The sequence below is a fragment of the Blennius ocellaris genome, assembly GCF_963422515.1.
Source record: "Blennius ocellaris genome assembly, chromosome: 3".
Lineage (NCBI taxonomy): Eukaryota > Metazoa > Chordata > Actinopteri > Blenniiformes > Blenniidae > Blennius > Blennius ocellaris.
In genome coordinates, this window is record NC_137652.1 from 8,733,069 (window position 1) to 8,749,701 (window position 16,633).

Here is a 16,633-nt window from a genome sequence, read left to right on the forward strand (position 1 = left end):
GGTAAGTCTGGAATTCATAAAAAAAAAAAAATCACCATTTGGCTTGGGACACAGCATGAGCGTGAGCATTGGTGGGTGGGAGGGGAGGGTGGGGTTCATGTGGGGAGGGGTTGTGGGGGTAGGGTTTGAAATGTGGTCGGAGGGGTGTGGGGGTGGGGTGTGTCCATTGTCTTTTCTTTATGGCAGTTGATGTATTGTCGTTCCGTTGCTGATGGAGTAGAGTCATATCAGATGCCACTACAGTACTGTTGTGATATAATTGATTCGCCTGGATGCAGTGATCTTTCGTTTGTTGTATATAAACTTCTACAACAATTTGGGATCATAGTTGTCGGATAAATGCAATATACTGCAATGTTTGGACATGCTGGAGGAGGTGTATATGCAAATAGTCACGAGCATTTATTGAGTAACCGCACATTTCTTTTCCTCCACTGCTGTCTCCTTGTGCTGATTGCTTGGAATGTATTTTGTAAATAAAGTTTTTTTTTGAAAAATGAAATAACTAACTCTTTGCTGCCCCCCCTGCTGGTGGAAAACATGAAGCGGTTTGCAACATTAATAAATGGAATAAATCCACCTGTGTAATCTGTGTTATATGAACATATCAGAGCCAGGACAGTTATATAGACATCAGATCTGTATGATCATCTTAGTGAGATTGGTAGCTTTTAATGAGCTGGTGCTCATTTTCTGGGTGTCTCATGAAATGTTTTTTGTTGGCCAACCTCAATCCGACACGTGCTTCCGGTTTTTCTGCTGCCGTGGCCAAATGCTAACTCATGCTCACAACAGAGGTGTGTTTACCTCTTCATTTCTCTCTTCTCCCCGTTAATTCAGTAAGATGAGCCCGCGGTGTGGCTGCTGTGAGGAGCACATTAACAAACTGCATCAGCAGGTTTCTGTCATGCGAAAAGAGATCAAGAATCTCAGGTATGTTTTCTTTCACTTCACTGGAAGTTATAAAAGTCTTGTCAGTGACCCTGATCACAGTGTGTACCGTCATGTGACTTTTCTAGAAATGTCCTTGTTCTTGGTGAATATAATCAGCCCCCCCCCCCTCAACAGACAGATGTTGGACAGTGCAGCCAGAGCTCATCGCAAACATCTGGCGTCTGTCCAGGCTGCTGTCTCCCAGATTGAACTCTGTGGAGGTGGTCAAGAACAAGCGCCTTCACCACCTTCGATATCTTCACCCCAGGCTGATTTAGAGCAAGGTGATCTCTAATTTCATGTCAATCTTCAACAGTGAGACAAAAACAAATGGATCAAGTGCATGTGAATACATTTTTAGGAATTACTTTTTGATGAAAAGCTCATTTGGAAGCCGCATATAAATATCCTGATGTCAAAATGAGTAAAAGCATAATGGGTAAAATCCGAGCCGTATTAGATCAAAATTCACTCAACTTATGTAACTCCCTCATTGTTACATATCTGAGCTATGAAGTGGAAATATGTCCAAATAATTAAAAAAACAAACGTTAATCGTATTTTTTTTTTTACTTCCGAAGAAGGTCTCATAATTGAAGCTGATTATTATTCTCCAACAAATCATCTGGTTGCCATATCAAAGACACCAAAGATGCATGATATTGTCGACCTTAATACACTTGCTTGTTTTTGTGTTAAATACACTTAATAATCCTTCCAACTGTGTCAAATATACTTTGAAATCCAATCCTTTCAATCAATAACGCAGAAAAATTAGTCGTACACGAGCTGTCCGTGCACCGTTGTGTTTGCACACACACACGCACACACACACACACACACACACACACACACACACACACACACACACACACACACACACACACACACACACACACACAAAATGCATTGATAAAGTTCAAATTCTGAAATGACTTTGTTATTTTAAAGGAAACATCCAGACAGTGCCGATCGGTTATATCAGCTCCTGCTTTTCTGTGAAGAATGGGACGCCCAGGCAGCCCACCGTATGTGGCCCTTCCAGGGCAAAGCTTCAGATACGGCAGAGGGTCTTCAACAACCCCGATCACGCTCTGCTTGGTCTGGAACAGTACTCCCATGTCTGGTAAGTTATTTTAAGTAGGTGAAGGTATTGTGCTGTCTTGTTATGTTTTTGTAAATGAAGTCATTATATTTTTTGTTTATACATAAAGAACTGTGACATGTTTTCCATTCCAGTGACTGTGAAAATAGTGTGAAAAAAGTGCTGCTGGTTCATTGTGGTGTTTTACTCGTTTCATTTGACCTTGTATCACCTCTTTATATAGTGGAGTTCAAAAACCCTCATGTACAATTTATTTGCACTGAAGCATTGCATAAACCTTATAATATAGATATTTAGTCTCACTGGGATTTTGGATTCCTGTTCTTGGATTTCTTCAGTTGAATTAGTTTTACTTGTTTCACGTAGATTGGTATGAACTTTTGGACAATATGAGTGTTCGAGTGTCGCTTCAGGAACCTTTTCTTCCTATAGTTTTACCCATCTGGGTCACCTTTTTTTTTTTTTTCTTCATTCTTTTTTTAATAAAAGTGTCTTTGTGCACAAACAGATGTGAGTGGAGACGATTTTTTATTTTTTTTTAATCGCGCCTCGTCTCTCTGCCCCTGTCTCCTGGTCTCCACAGGATCATTTTTCTCTTTCACAAAAATGGGCACCTGAATTACAAAGCCAAAGTGAAGCCACCCAGACTGAACGGTCAGAGAGTGGGCGTGTACTCAACACGCAGTCCGCACAGACCAAACGCCCTGGGCCTGACACTGGCAAGACTGGATAGAATTGAAGGTGAGGAGTACAAAATGTGTCCGCCTGAGGAGGGATTGAGGATGGGTGACAGATTCATTGTGTTATGTGACTCCCATCTACGTAATAATAATATTGTTTGTGGGTTTTTTCTTTCTCCAATGATCCATAAACATTCTCGTTGGGTCAATGTGTAACTGTATGAATGAATAATGTGTTGTTGTTGGTTTTTTTATTTTATTTTCAGGTGATACACTACATCTGTCGGACATCGACATGATTGCTGGCACCCCGGTTCTGGACATCAAACCCTATATACCAGAATACGACTCCCCTGGTACGAGAATGAGCGTGGAGACTGAACCCGATGATTCAAACATGGACGCCGTTGTGCCGCTGAATGAAGAGACAAATACCACGAACGTGCATAAAGATTCAGACGCTGATGCTCGGTTAAACATAAAGGCTGATGGAATGGTTGCCGAGTGGAACGCTGGAAGCCTCCCATCAAAACACACCTTTGAAAATGATCATTCTTTAACAAATCCATCAAGTGTCCGGTCTCAGTTTTCCCTCCCCAAACACCTTCATCATGCTCTGGAGGAAGTCAAGGCCTATGTCAGCCAAGATGATATTTGCCAACCCAAATGTGACGATAAGAAAGTTTCAGATTCACCAGAAGCCAAACCATCAGAGTCGGGGGATCGCCCCTGCTTTGGAGAGGACAACTATTCTACTATTGCAGACTGGATACGACAGCCACCCGTTGCCAGCCTGGACGTGCGCTTCACGGCTCATGCTGAGAGGCAGCTGGCAGAATTTCTTCCCACACACCTGTCTGGTAAGACCATCTCCCTGTTGTAAAACCGGGTAATGTGTATTTTGTTCCAGTAGATGGCGGTGTGGTGATGTATTATCATGAAGGCAATGTGTCAGCAGAAAGGCTGATGTACCAACTTTTGCCATACACAGGACCCGGCGAGAGTGACGGACCCAGGTTTAAGTTTCTCCGCAGCGCAGAGGAGGCTGCAGCTGCCATCAGGGCGGTTCTGTCAGCAGACCCCCGCTCAGTCTACAGGAGGACGCGCTGCAGGGATAGACTCTTCTTCTTCACCCTCGACACAGCTGACATCACCTGCTGGTTTGGACAGGGCTTCGCAGAGGTACTTCAGGTTCGACCAGTTGAGCGTCACTTCCCCTCTCCGTGAGAGCCAGTTCAGTGAAGGATTGTGTCACTTTTCGTGTGCAGAGAGAAACTCAACAATATGTAAAATGTTCCTTCCAGTTTTTCTTCACATAAACTTGTATTTCTTTTACAGGATGGCACTTTCAGCCATGACTGATTACTTTTAGGATTGAGTTTGTATTTGTGATTTGACAAAAAACAAACAATTGAAATAAAAATGCTGCTTTTCATATGTCATTGGCATGATTGGTTGTTGTGAAAATTATTTCATTCATTCAAATAGCCTTGATGAGAGTTCATCATTGAGATGGTCTCAGAGAGGAGGATACTGTCCACTATCCTAAACAATGTCACCCCCTCCATGATGTCTGGTCAACAAGACGAGCAACTTCAGCAACAGACTCGTTCCTCCAAAGTGAACTACAGAGCAATGGGAAATCCTTCTTTCCTGTGGCCATCAGACTCCATAGCTCTTCCCTGTAAAAAGTGTCTTGTGGTATTTTCGATACACGTTAGTCACTGTTAAGTCTTGTACAAACAAATATTTCATATTTACTTATTTATTTTTTATTTTGGCTCATGGGATATTTTAACATTTTGTTCTATTTATTATATCCTACTCTGTGTGGCGCACAGAAAAAAATATTTTCGCCTGGGATTGATTTAGTATTTTCTTTTTTATTCTATTCTCGATTGTAGTTGAATAAAACAAAATTGGGAAGGATTTTGGAATTATATGTGCCATATTGTCACTATCACAAGAACTGAATAATACTTGATAAAAACCACCATTACCCACGTCGAATTCACTTAAAATGATCAACAAAGGTTTCTTTGTGTCAAACTGGGTAAACAAGAAGCGCCTCTATGTGCCTGTAGGTGGCAGCACTCTGCGCTCGTGCACAGATCTCTGCTGCTCACGAACAAGAGAAAAGGACCAATCACAGCCCTCACGCTCATGTTTTGAAAGAGACGCGGTTGATGGACGCTCAATGAGACACTCGCTCGATCCAAACGTCTCTCTTTAGCTACACCGCTCCAAGTTTCCTGGTGACATTTGTAAGGTAATGTACTTTAGTTCAATGTAAACTTCGGGTTTGGCACAATTGAAACGATTAACTTCCTCTGTTAGGTGTCAACAAACGGACTTGCGTCGTTAAGTGACCTCACGGCTCAGACATTAGAGCACTTTCTGGTAAAATGCACAGTAATTAACCATGTCAGTAGGGGTTTGTTGAATTAACGTTGCTCCGAGGACTACTTTTACTATCGCTCCATTGGGACAGGCGCCGAGGCTAGTATTGGTTAGCCCTGTGTTGTTTTAGCTCAAGAAGCGACATTGGATGTGCTCACTGCTCTTAACAACACTGGCAAAAACAAACCCAACACCCTGACACACGTTTTCTTGTAATCACAATCTGCTTCTTTGAAATCCACTCGGAAGAGTGGATTTTAAAATCAATTTCAAAATCAATACAGTTCAGCTGAAGCTAACGGGAGGGCTGGATATAAAGGGGACATCTTGTCAGCCCTCCTTTCATATTTGTTAAACTTACTCCACCAAAGCTGAAGAAGCGGATGTCATTTTGACTGAACAAGTTGGTTTGACCAGATCCTAGGATTTATGCTGCATTAAAAATATGTTCACCATTCACTGACATGCTAAGATTAATACAGTTTGCCGAGAAAATTAATTGTTACTTTTGTTTGGAAACCATGTGCATCTAATATAGTGTTTGAAGAGTTTAGTACTAAGCGGTTGATTCAATATGTATATATTTTATTGCATATCTTATAAGAAAATATTATGCTCCTCTGATTTCTCAGTTTTACAGGTAGTGTCTGAGAATTACCTCAGAATGTCATCCAGGAAGTCAAGTTCAAGTGGGGAAGACCTGGTAAACCAATTGTACACTTGTCATGTTTAACATATGATATTAAATAACTAATAAGGCCAAATAATTAATATTCTTTTGACTTCTGCTGATATCAGCCCTCCAGCAGATACGTTGGCCGGACCCCTCTGAGAAGTCTGAACAATGAAATTCAGTGTTTGTCAAGTTCAACATCAAGGTTTAGAGCTAAAGTCCAACTCACTGCTGAAGCTGTGAAAATGAAAAAGGTAGGTTTTTAGAAACACTGTTTATGCTGTTTGTAAGTAGTCTCTCTGTGTATTGTATATTTGTAACCCTTTTCTCACTCGCCTCCCATTCTTATGAACAGGACGACATTCCTGTCAGTGACCCCCAGTCAGACTCTTCTTCTCCCACCAAACTGATACAAACCAGTCCTCCCACTGCTGATATGATGACTACTCCAACTTCTTGTGGGGTTGAAGATGTGACATTTAAATCTTTCCTTTGCGCTGGAGGTGAGATAGAGATTTCAAACTCTTCACACTGCACAGAGGAGAGCATTGTTTTGCCTCAAGACCAGGACACATCCAACAATGAAACAAAAGATTCAGTTATCTGTCACAGTATGATGCAGTCATGCAATGACCACGAAGAACACCCTTATTTCAATCCGGAGATGAAGGAGTTGTACTCTGTTGATGTTAGTGAGCCACGTGTCTTCGAATATCCCAATGCTTCATCGGCCGTTGCTGACCTGCATGAAAAACAAGCCAGACAAGATTCAAGGGCACTTCAGGGAGATGATGGAGAGACGGACGTCACTTTGAAGTCCTTTGTCTGTGAGGGGGGTGAAGTTGAAGTTTCCGACGCCACCAGAATACAAGATGACACAATTCCTCTACCCAGCACAGACCTGGGCGAACCTTCACAAGACGAAGCTGTAAATTTGACCCACTTCCCTGATGACTGCGTGCAGCTGTGCCAAGTGGAACATGCTGATCATCCATACTCTGCACCGGAAAACGACGTTGCTGTCGGCAGCAGCCACTCTGAAACTACAGATGATTCTGGCAAGCCTGCAGATGGACTGACTGATGTAACTTTGAAATCTTTTAACTGCACTGGGGGAGACGTTGAACTTGTCGACGGCACCAAGTTTGCAGAGGAGTCGCTTGCTCTCCCAGATTGCCACACCGCGATCACCGACATGTCATGTGTCTATACTGGAGAACCAAGCATCTTATGTGATGAAGATTTGCATAATGATAAAGATGACTTAGATCATCCATACTGTACTATTGAAGATGTTTCATCCTCTCTATGTAGGAGCCTTACTCTGGAGCCCGTGAAGGTTGAAATAGAAGGCTTGGGTAGCCAACAGGATGGTACCACTTCTAGCTCTTCTGTTACCGAGGGATCTGAAGCTGAAAAATCACACAACATCCACTGCGCAGAGAAGACACTTTCTTTACTGGCAGACCAGTTCTTAGTCTGTCAGCCTGTGGAAGCCGGTGGAGGTGTTTTTGTTGCTGTGGACCATGTCAAAGATGACTATGAAGAGCCTATCGTGCAACTGCAGAAACCTGAAGCTGCGTCCGCTACTGATTCATCTGCAAATAGTGGCTCACTGCTTCACACATCTTTAGATGCTTCAGATAATGAAGTTGTTAATAGCAAAGTGCAGGAAATGTCAAAATATTCAATCCAGCACGACGGTAATGCAGTGCTTTCAGCAGTTTATCCGGTGGAGATTTCAAACGGTGGCCATTTTGCAGCATCAGCAGAAAGTCCTGGGCCAGTGGAGATGCAGCAGCGTGTCGAAAATGTCTCCCAAGTGGACTCTGCAAAAGGATGTCATGACTCCACTGAGGCAAAAGACAGCGCCCTTGGTTCATCTGGAAATGGACTCGTTCAGTTTAACACTGAGGAGAAACTCTTCGATGTTTTGAAGGTCCTGTCAGAATGTCCCTCGGGTGCCTCAGCATTGCCGTTGGGACTCCTCACTCCCGTTGTCAGGAGAATGTCTCTGTGTGTATTAAAAGCTTGTGGAGATCTGCCCCAAGACCAGTTTCCAGCTGATGACTCTGTTCTTGAGGGCGAGAAAGGCCTGTTTGCTCCTGTTAATGTTCACTCTGCTGGTTTATGGGCAGAGCGTTTGGAAAGTCCGATGCCTTGTCCTCTGTTCAACTCCACAATACTCGACAAGCCTCAGCCAAGGCCAGTCGGAGAACTCGTTGAGGATTTGGAAGAGCAGTGTGGCGCAGTGCTCCCGTCTGAAGTGAAGAAGCCCGTTCCCAGTGTCCCATTGTTTCCTGAAGGTCCTCTCCAGCAGCAGCTTCGGCAAATGGCTGAATTCCTCTTTTTAGCCTCGGGGAAGATGGGACCAGCTCCTGTTTGTGCTTATGCAGCCGCCGCATCGCCACCAGTCAGAGCTCCTCCTGTTGCGTCTCAGAGCGTCTCTGTGGGCACAAGTCCTGTCAAACTGATTGACCAAAGCCTCAATACATCCGGCCAGTTTGAAAGAAAGAGGGACTTTTCTGTGGTCGATTCCTGCACTGTGACCGACCCTCTCCTGTGGAAGTGAGTTTTTTTTTTTTTTTTTTATTACTGATTTAGAATGAAAATCACTACTGATGATCTGTTTATGACTGCAAATACATTTGATCCGTTTTCTGCTCTGATGTGGTTTCAGTTTGAGCCCAGGCACCTTGGAGGGTCTACCGAGACAGGAGCTGGAGCAGAGGCTGATGTCTAGCATGATGATGGTTGAGGCCCTGGTGCAGCAGTTGTCTGCAGCCAGATCACAGCGGTGTGCATCTGCAGGCTGTCCTCCCTCAGACCTCAGGGAGAAGCTCGTGCAGACGGACCACACTGAACTCAGCCAGGTTAAGACGCTGAATGTCAACAGTTGCAATGATACGTGGCCTTATGTGGCGGCGTCGCTTGGAAATGACGGTGCTTTAAAATGTTGACGTTTTGTATTTCCATAGACCACGATGCACAGAGATTTGTACTTGGAGGCTCTGAGAAAGATCAGCGAGTTGGAACTCGATGGGAAATCTCTGCAGAATCTCGTGCAGCAAATGCAAAGCATGAGGATCAATATGGTGAGACACAAACGACACAATTCTCCTTCTATGCTTTTCAAATTTTTACAAATGACAACATGCTGTGGCATCCCAGGCTTTGTACATGTTTTCCAAGAAAAAAAAAGTTTGTACTGTAATTTTGAGGCATAATCTTGATCACAAGTAGAAATAATCTACAGCACAGAAAACACTTTCAATAAAGTGAGTTAATCATTTCATTGAATAGCCGGCTCCTGATATCAAATGCACATTTAATTCAAATGTGGTGACTTTACTCTTTTTGTCCCAACAGAATTTATTGAGTAGTGACACAGATGCCGCTCTGTCCAACATGAAAAAAGTAGGTGTCATTATTACAGAGGACCATCAAAGCCTGGTTACACATGTGAGTTCACGCAGCTTATCGGTCTACCTCATAGTATTTCCTGTTATTCTTTTTCAATAATTTGGTTTTACGTGCACTCTTCTGTTGTTTAGTATGGCCACATGATGTCTTTGTTGGAGAAGTCAAAGGAGACTCACATGAGGCTGACACAAAAAGTCAGAGAAGCTCTTCAACAGAGAAATGACATGAGGACTCAGATGGAGGACGCCGCCTCAGCCAAGGAGGCGGTAAGACCTGATGCTTTAAATCCTGTGTTGACTTCTGTAGTTGAATGTATGCTTGTTGATTGGAATAGTATTTGCTATAGTCTACAAACTGTTCTTAAAGAAAACTTTGAAATCATATTTCACACCTATTACTAGTTATTTATAGAGTTTGTTCACCTGTGAAATACGTAGTGGTTGTTTTTTTCTATTCCACAGGCCTTCAGTGCCATGGATCAGCTGAGGATACATTGTGCCACTGAGATTTCAGAGCGAGAGGAGAGTCTGGGGTCTCAGCAGGACCTCCTGGTGACTCTAAAACAAATCTATCCTGAACAGGTGCAGACACCAAGCAATATTATCTGTTGTTATTCAGCATCACATCCACAGTTTAGCTTACGAGTTTCTTTTCTCTACTAATACAGGTGTCCCTAAGCCATTCCTGTACAGAAACACTGAGCTCGGCTTCTTGTCTCTTGTCACAAGCGATGGAGGATCAGTCAAGCCTGATGAACGAGGTAAGCTGTTAACTATAGTTTAATTAGGCAAATGCTTTCTTTAACATTTTTTTGAATCATACTCTTTGATAACTCTATACTATCAAGGGCAAATCTCAGCGTTATAGCATCTTATAGACGTAATAAGGTTCAGAAACCTGATAATTTTTTTCACAGCTCAACACCGTCAGGAGCCTGCTGCAAAAAGCTGCTCCCATGCTCTTACAGCTGAACGAGAAGGCAGCGGCTGCTCTGAGTGAGAGGGATGAACATATGTTTGCAAGAGATCAGGCTGTCAACGAGCGAGAGCAGGTCTGAATTTCCATTGAAAGATTTTCCTTCCCTGCAACTTTTAGTTCTCGGCTCGTGAAATCAAAGTGACTCTTATCGATTAAGTGAACTTGTGCCCGACAGCTTGAAGAGGAATTGAACGAAACCTATTCCAGTCTCCAAACCGCCAAAGAACAAATTGGTGATTTAAATCTGCAGGTGACAATACTGACGACAGGTAGGAACCATTATCAATTATTCTACTCTAATGAGTTTCTTCCAGATTGATACATTTATTATTTTGAATTTTTAATATTGAATTTTAGAGACTGGTGTGCTGCTGCAGAAGCTAAACGAAAAAGAGGAAGAGGCAGGCCAGCTTGGGAGGAAGGTGACGGAGCTCTCTGCCACCGTTTCCTCCACATTGGCATCCTACACCTTCCTGGAGCAGGCTCTGGCTGCCGAGAGTGCAAAGTGAGTAACATCCAACCGTTGGGAGTCTGTGAAAGACGCGAGGACATGAAACAAATATAGATGCTCTAATTGTTTTTTCTTCCACCATTACTTTCAGGTTGCAGCAGTCATGGCAGGAGATAAAAGACACTCAGGAGCGAGAAAACGAGTGAGTGGTGACGGCCTGTTTTGAACAGCCATCTTCAGTATTCACTTGCTCATTTTCATAGAAAAAACAAATACATTAGTGTCCCAACAGCAGCGATTGAGTTGGCAATGGAAATTGCTATCCTGTTTGAGCCAGATGAGCCCCTTCCTCAGGAAACATTGGGAGAAATGTTGAAGAAAACGTTGCCGGTAATGCCGCCCTGTGCTTTTGTCTGCGGTTGTTTCCAGGTTGGCGACCTCACTGGATCAGTCGGAGCAGCGAGTGCACGAGTCGACTCAGGCTCTGGCTCAGAGCGAGGAGCAGCTCGGTCAGCTGCAGACTCTCTCTCAGTCTCAGAGTGCAGAGATCCAACGTCTACAAGACCTTTGCACACAACTCAAGGGTGTGCGGGAAATGAACGAGGTCAGTTTGAGTGTCTGTGTGCGTTATGGTAATAGGCTTTTTTTTTCTGTGTCGCTCAATTTATATGCTTTAGTAAATTGATTTAACTTCCAAAAGGGATCGTCACCGTTTCGGTGGGCTGAAAGATTTTTACATTGCAGTCACATTCACACGCTGTACATTCACTCACACGTCAGCAGTCACGTTTGTCCTGAAGACATCACGATATGTATTGAAAGATGATCCACTCTCCCCTCTGGACCTCAAGCCTCTTTGTGAATAAGTATTTGTCTTGAGGCCATCACAGTCTTTATAATGTAAATATGATTTACAAAATTTTGTTTTTGCATCACAATAATCAACTGTTATTGTATTCTAATACTTGATCATCCTCCTTGTTTTTTTTTCTTTAAATAACTTTTCTACTTTCTTATTATAATCTGCCATTTTGATAGTCGATCAAAATGCTCATGAAAGACGTTTTCATTTATTCCAGTGAGAATTTCTTTGAACTGTTGTAATCTTTGTGCTTTTCAGTTCTTGCTGTTGGAGAATGAATTGGCGAGGGAACAGGTGCTTGAAAGTGAGGGCATGCTGAGAGCAAATCTGCAAGGTCTTCGTGAGAGGAACATCGAGTGTGAGGACCTGAAAGGAGAAGTTTGCCAACTTCAGTAAGTTAAACACCAATTAGAAAGAAAAGAAATCTTTGTATTTTCTCTCAATAACAAGCTGTAAGTATTATTTTATGTTTCATAGTGTGTGGATTTTTGGTGTTGAATCTCATGTAGACTGTAAAATGTCCCTTGAAGTCTTTTCACTTTAATTTACCGTTTTAATACAAAAGCAATTCAAAAAAATTTTCTGTAAAGTGACGTGGGAAATAGTCCAGCATGTAACGTAGGTTTAAGAAGGAAAAAGGAGATAAATGCATTGAAGAGGTGTTTGAACTGACTTCATGGAAAATTGATTTGCTGCTAATTATTCTACAAATAGTTGTAAAGTCGTCAAATGTTAGTTCTATTTCACGTACTTTAAGTTGTATTGTTTTGGTGACTCAGGCTTGAAAACCGGACTTTGCACGAGGAAGTGGACACCGTGCGGTCCAGAGCCGGCACGACCCAGCTGGAGCTCGAGGAGAAGCTGGCCCAGGCAGCCACTGAAATCACTCTGGTGCTTCACAGTCTGTGGGAACTCGTCAACGACCTCCATGCTACACTCAGTGACCAGGTGAAAATTCAAATGAAACCTCATGTCAGTTTCTGTTCATATGTTTTTATGACACATGGACAACACATTTATTTTTAAAACATTCTTTTTGAAGCATTTCAGAATCGGGCGCATTTGAAAACGCCAGATTCCTGAATGAAAAGCTAAAATTCGAACAAACTTAAAACCACATCAATGTGAGATATGGGAGGTTTTATTGGACAAAAGTTGCCGAGAAAATTGCCTTGGCATTCCCATAATAAGATGGCAAAAAAAACAACCCTATTAAAATAATAAACAAAATATAAGCTGCAGTAATGTTCAGGAAGTGTTATATGTTTACTTATTTGACTTCAATGTGATCTTAATTGAACTTTAAGTATAATACTACACATAGCTGTGAGCTATTCTTGTATAATGTTTTATCCCACCCATGTACTCATTGGCAGAGCAAAGGCAGAAACGAAACAGTTTTCATTTTGGAGAGGAAGTAATTTCACTGAAAGTATATTGATCTGAAATGTGATCAGATGCAGGGAAAAAAAACCAAAACTCAGCATTTAGATTCCCCAATAGTACTACAACTGTTACAGTTGTTAAAAGTACGTGCAAAATATGCAAACATATTGTTTATCAACTAAAAATAAAGAAAGTCTTTGTTGTACTTTACACATTATGACATGGCACAGCTCTGCATTCGAACCTGTAAGAGAAACGCTGGAGTACATTTTTATACGCAGATTGATGAATCATTTTTTTCATTTTCAGAAGCCAGAGCTGCAGACGGACAAAGCTTCTCAACCAGGCGATGGTGTGGCGCTTCATCATCCCACAAACTCTTTTGTCAGCAGCATCATGATGGCACTAACTGGGGAGGAGGTGGAGGAGGAGGAGGAGGATGCCAAGACAAACACAACCGCTACATCAGGTGCTGTAATTCAACCCTCGTGTGCTTGTGGCTCACAGAGGCAGGCGTCGGGTCGTGTTGCATTCAAATCTCCAACGCACTTATCAACATTGACCCTGTGGGTCGAGTTAAATCTGTATCCGTCTGTTTTGATGACCAAACAAAAGTCACTGGCTGTAGTCACAATGTAACAGAGTCACTTAGTGCAGATCTTCTATTTAAATTCCTGCAACTTTGCTTTGATAGACAAAATGTCAAGTTACCATATGAAAAGGAGGCATTTGAGTTCTATTGATGATTATTGGTCCCTTTCTATAAATGACTTGGTGTACTTTGATTTGGAAGGCACATTGATGGCAGTCATTGTCATTTTAATGTGTTTTGTAAAAACGCAACACTCGGCTACATACAAAAGTGAAATTTAAAACCTCCCTGATAATAATAATAAAAAAAAATAAAAAAATCCAATGACAAACGTCTAAGTGAACTCGCAAATAAATGACTTTGAAGAGAAAGCAGATGGCAACCTAGATCTTCAACCTTTCAGAGTCTACAGGAGTCCCAGAGTCACAGGGTGAAACTTTGTTCAGCGAGACGAGCGCCTTCACCCGCATCGCTGCCGTCACTCCTAAACGGGGTTTGGCTGAAGTCCGGCTGGAGGAGGAGGAGCGGAGCAGAGTGGCGGAGCTGCTGTCTGAGCTGAGCAGCACCACCAGGGAGCTCGTCGGCACCCTCAAGTTGGTGCAGCAGCGCAAAGACGCCGAGCTGCTGCAGCTGCACAACACTGTGTGAGTACGCTCAAGCATTTTGAGTTTATGGCAAATAAATACTGCAAAGACTGAGCCTGAAGTCAGTTTCAATATTAAAATGAATTAACATGTAAAATATATTATGGGAATTATTTTAGGTTCCAGTAAGAAAAAGTCTGATTTGTTTGTCAAAAATTAAAGCCTAAACAAAAGAGCAAGTAGAGTTCTAGTTTTCTTTTAATCAAGTCTCTAAACATTTCTTTCAAAAATGTCAAAATGTTCTTTTTTTTTTTAGTTTGATTGATTTAAAATGTATAATGATCATGTACATACATGTACCACCAGAAATAATTCATTAGCTTATAACTATTTCATTAATAGAAAGGCTTTTATGATGCTATAATGATTATCAGGCTACACAGACTCCCTGAAAGTCAAGTTGTGTGTGTATTCTCAGATTACTGTTACTTTTTTTTAATAATGTATAATTTAAAACCGTGTTCAAGGACACGAACTACAAAACTATACAAAAAAAGTGAACAGAGTTTGTATTCTTAACAAAATGACAAATGTATCTGTAGGTTTGAGGTGACTGCTCAAAGTATTAGATGTAAAGTGTGTTTGACCCCGAGAAAGGAGGTTACAAGGCCGTCAACATCTGATAGACGTTTGCTTTCTTTTCTTTTCTTTTCTATTTTGTGCGTGTCTTTCCAGTTGTGGCCTGCAGGTGGAGCATCAGGCTGCACTCACCAGACATGAGGATGAGGTTTCAAAGCTGAAGCATCAGCTCAGCCATCTGAATCACCAGATGGAGAGAGGCAATCAAGCTCTGCAACAGAAAGCTCAGGTGATAACAAGTCCTCCGTGCTGTCGTTCTCTGTGATGCTCAGCAAAGTTAAAGATGGCTCAATGAGCAAAGAAAATCTCTAACGACGTATTTTTTTTTCTAGAATGAGAAGATGGTGGTAAAACTGATCGCAGACGTAGACGAGGCCCAAGAAGCTCTGAATAAATACAAAATTGAGAATAATGTAAGGCACCACATTAGGAAAAATCATTCTAAAAAAACATGTTTTATGATATTGGAATTTCGTCTTCTTCCAGGATTTACTGAAAAATGTGAGCGACCTCCGTCGTGCCGTCCAGCAGTCAAAGGTGGAGTCACAGTTCCTGCGGAAAGAACTGCAGCAAGCTGGTGGGCAGCCGACGCACCAAACGCAGTTCATGGAGGAGAAGATCCAGCTGTTGAAAAAGGTCTCATCCTTTCACATATACCTTCACCAGCTGCACTCAATGAATGAATGAATGAATCCAGTGTGAATCACTCACTGTTGTTACTGGGAAGCCACGGGCTCTTTCGTGTCCTTTTCCTCAGACATCACTGATTGTATTTTGTCACTAGGTGGAGAGACTGGAGGCGAGTCTTCAGGAAATGGAACAGGCCAGAGCTAAACTCCTCGACAGAGCCAAGAGACATGTAAGTCACAATGTTACTCGTCACTCTGTAGCTTAATAGTCTCATTTTAATTCAGGGATCACATGCAACCCGAGCAGAAGACCCACTGCATAATAACCTATGTATAATTCCAGCTGTCGTCTTGTTGGTTTAAAAAGTTATGGCAATATAACGTTTATTGTTTAACCTGACAAAGTTAAGATTTTCACATCTTGTGCACAACTTTTGAAACTTTTTTTTTTTTTAATCTCCATGGTGTTTCTGACAGCAACTCATCCACCAAAGCAACCAGCAAAAGAGTGAAAATGAGCTTCACATGTTGAACCACATGATCAATAAGATCAGGGAGGTGAGAGATGAGCGTTTTTTGTTGTTTTCTTTCTCCTTTACAATCCTCTCCGCGGTAACGTCTGTTGCTATCTGAGCTGATGGAAGTCTTCGTTTCACAGATGTTGCTGTCTTTGCCAGAGGTTGTGAAGAACTGCGAGCAGCTCCAGCAGCTTCTTGAATACATCGGCTGACATGTTGTTTTGTAACCCATGTTTGTTGCGGTTATACTTGTTGTATTTGATCCTTGTCATAGCTATACTTGCTCTTATATTTGTTGTGAATATATCCATTTTTGAGTTGGCGTCACTCTAAAGATGAAGAAAGTAATGCAATTTAAAGAAACTTGTTTAAATGCTCTATAGTGCACTCATTAAGTGTGCGTCCGTGTGTGTTGGCTAATCTAAAGAGGTTTTACAGTCTTGCTCTGCCAAGTGAGAAACAATAGATCAACCATTAAATGTCTTGCATTGTTTCTATTCAGATATTGTATATTCATTAGTTTTATTCATGTTTTGTTGATTTTTGTTGCCGCAGCCCCCCAAATTTTCCAGTTTAAATAAATGTAAATCTGTCTTCACTGTGGTCGGAATGGCTTCACTTGTATTTTTCTTAATGCTTAATAATTACATGATGATGAAATAATTGCTGCTGGGTTAATGATTGCTTTTTGGCAGTTGCATAAAAGTTGTATAAATAATAGTGGTATGGGGGGGGGGGGGGGGGGGGGGGTCAAAATTAGTTCTACATCATAAACCAAAC

General features: G+C 41.9%; 2 protein-coding genes across 2 annotated transcripts; both read left to right on the forward strand.

Moving 5' to 3' along the window:
- Positions 1-844: 844 nt before the first annotated feature.
- Positions 845-4,028, forward strand: trmo (tRNA methyltransferase O; the record flags this gene model as incomplete). The annotated part of the gene is made up of 6 exons (XM_080521037.1): positions 845-933; positions 1,069-1,217; positions 1,885-2,059; positions 2,622-2,779; positions 2,985-3,578; positions 3,710-4,028. The coding sequence occupies 6 exons, from the start codon at positions 845-847 to the stop codon at positions 3,943-3,945; spliced, it is 1,401 nt and encodes a 466-aa protein (XP_080377163.1). The 3' UTR covers positions 3,946-4,028.
- Positions 4,029-15,042: 11,014 nt separating this feature from the next.
- Positions 15,043-16,261, forward strand: spag5 (sperm associated antigen 5). The gene is made up of 5 exons (XM_080517927.1): positions 15,043-15,119; positions 15,193-15,342; positions 15,491-15,565; positions 15,813-15,893; positions 15,994-16,261. Exons 1-5 carry the CDS (start codon positions 15,048-15,050, stop codon positions 16,063-16,065), a joined length of 450 nt encoding a protein of 149 aa, XP_080374053.1. The 5' UTR covers positions 15,043-15,047; the 3' UTR covers positions 16,066-16,261.
- Positions 16,262-16,633: the final 372 nt, after the last annotated feature.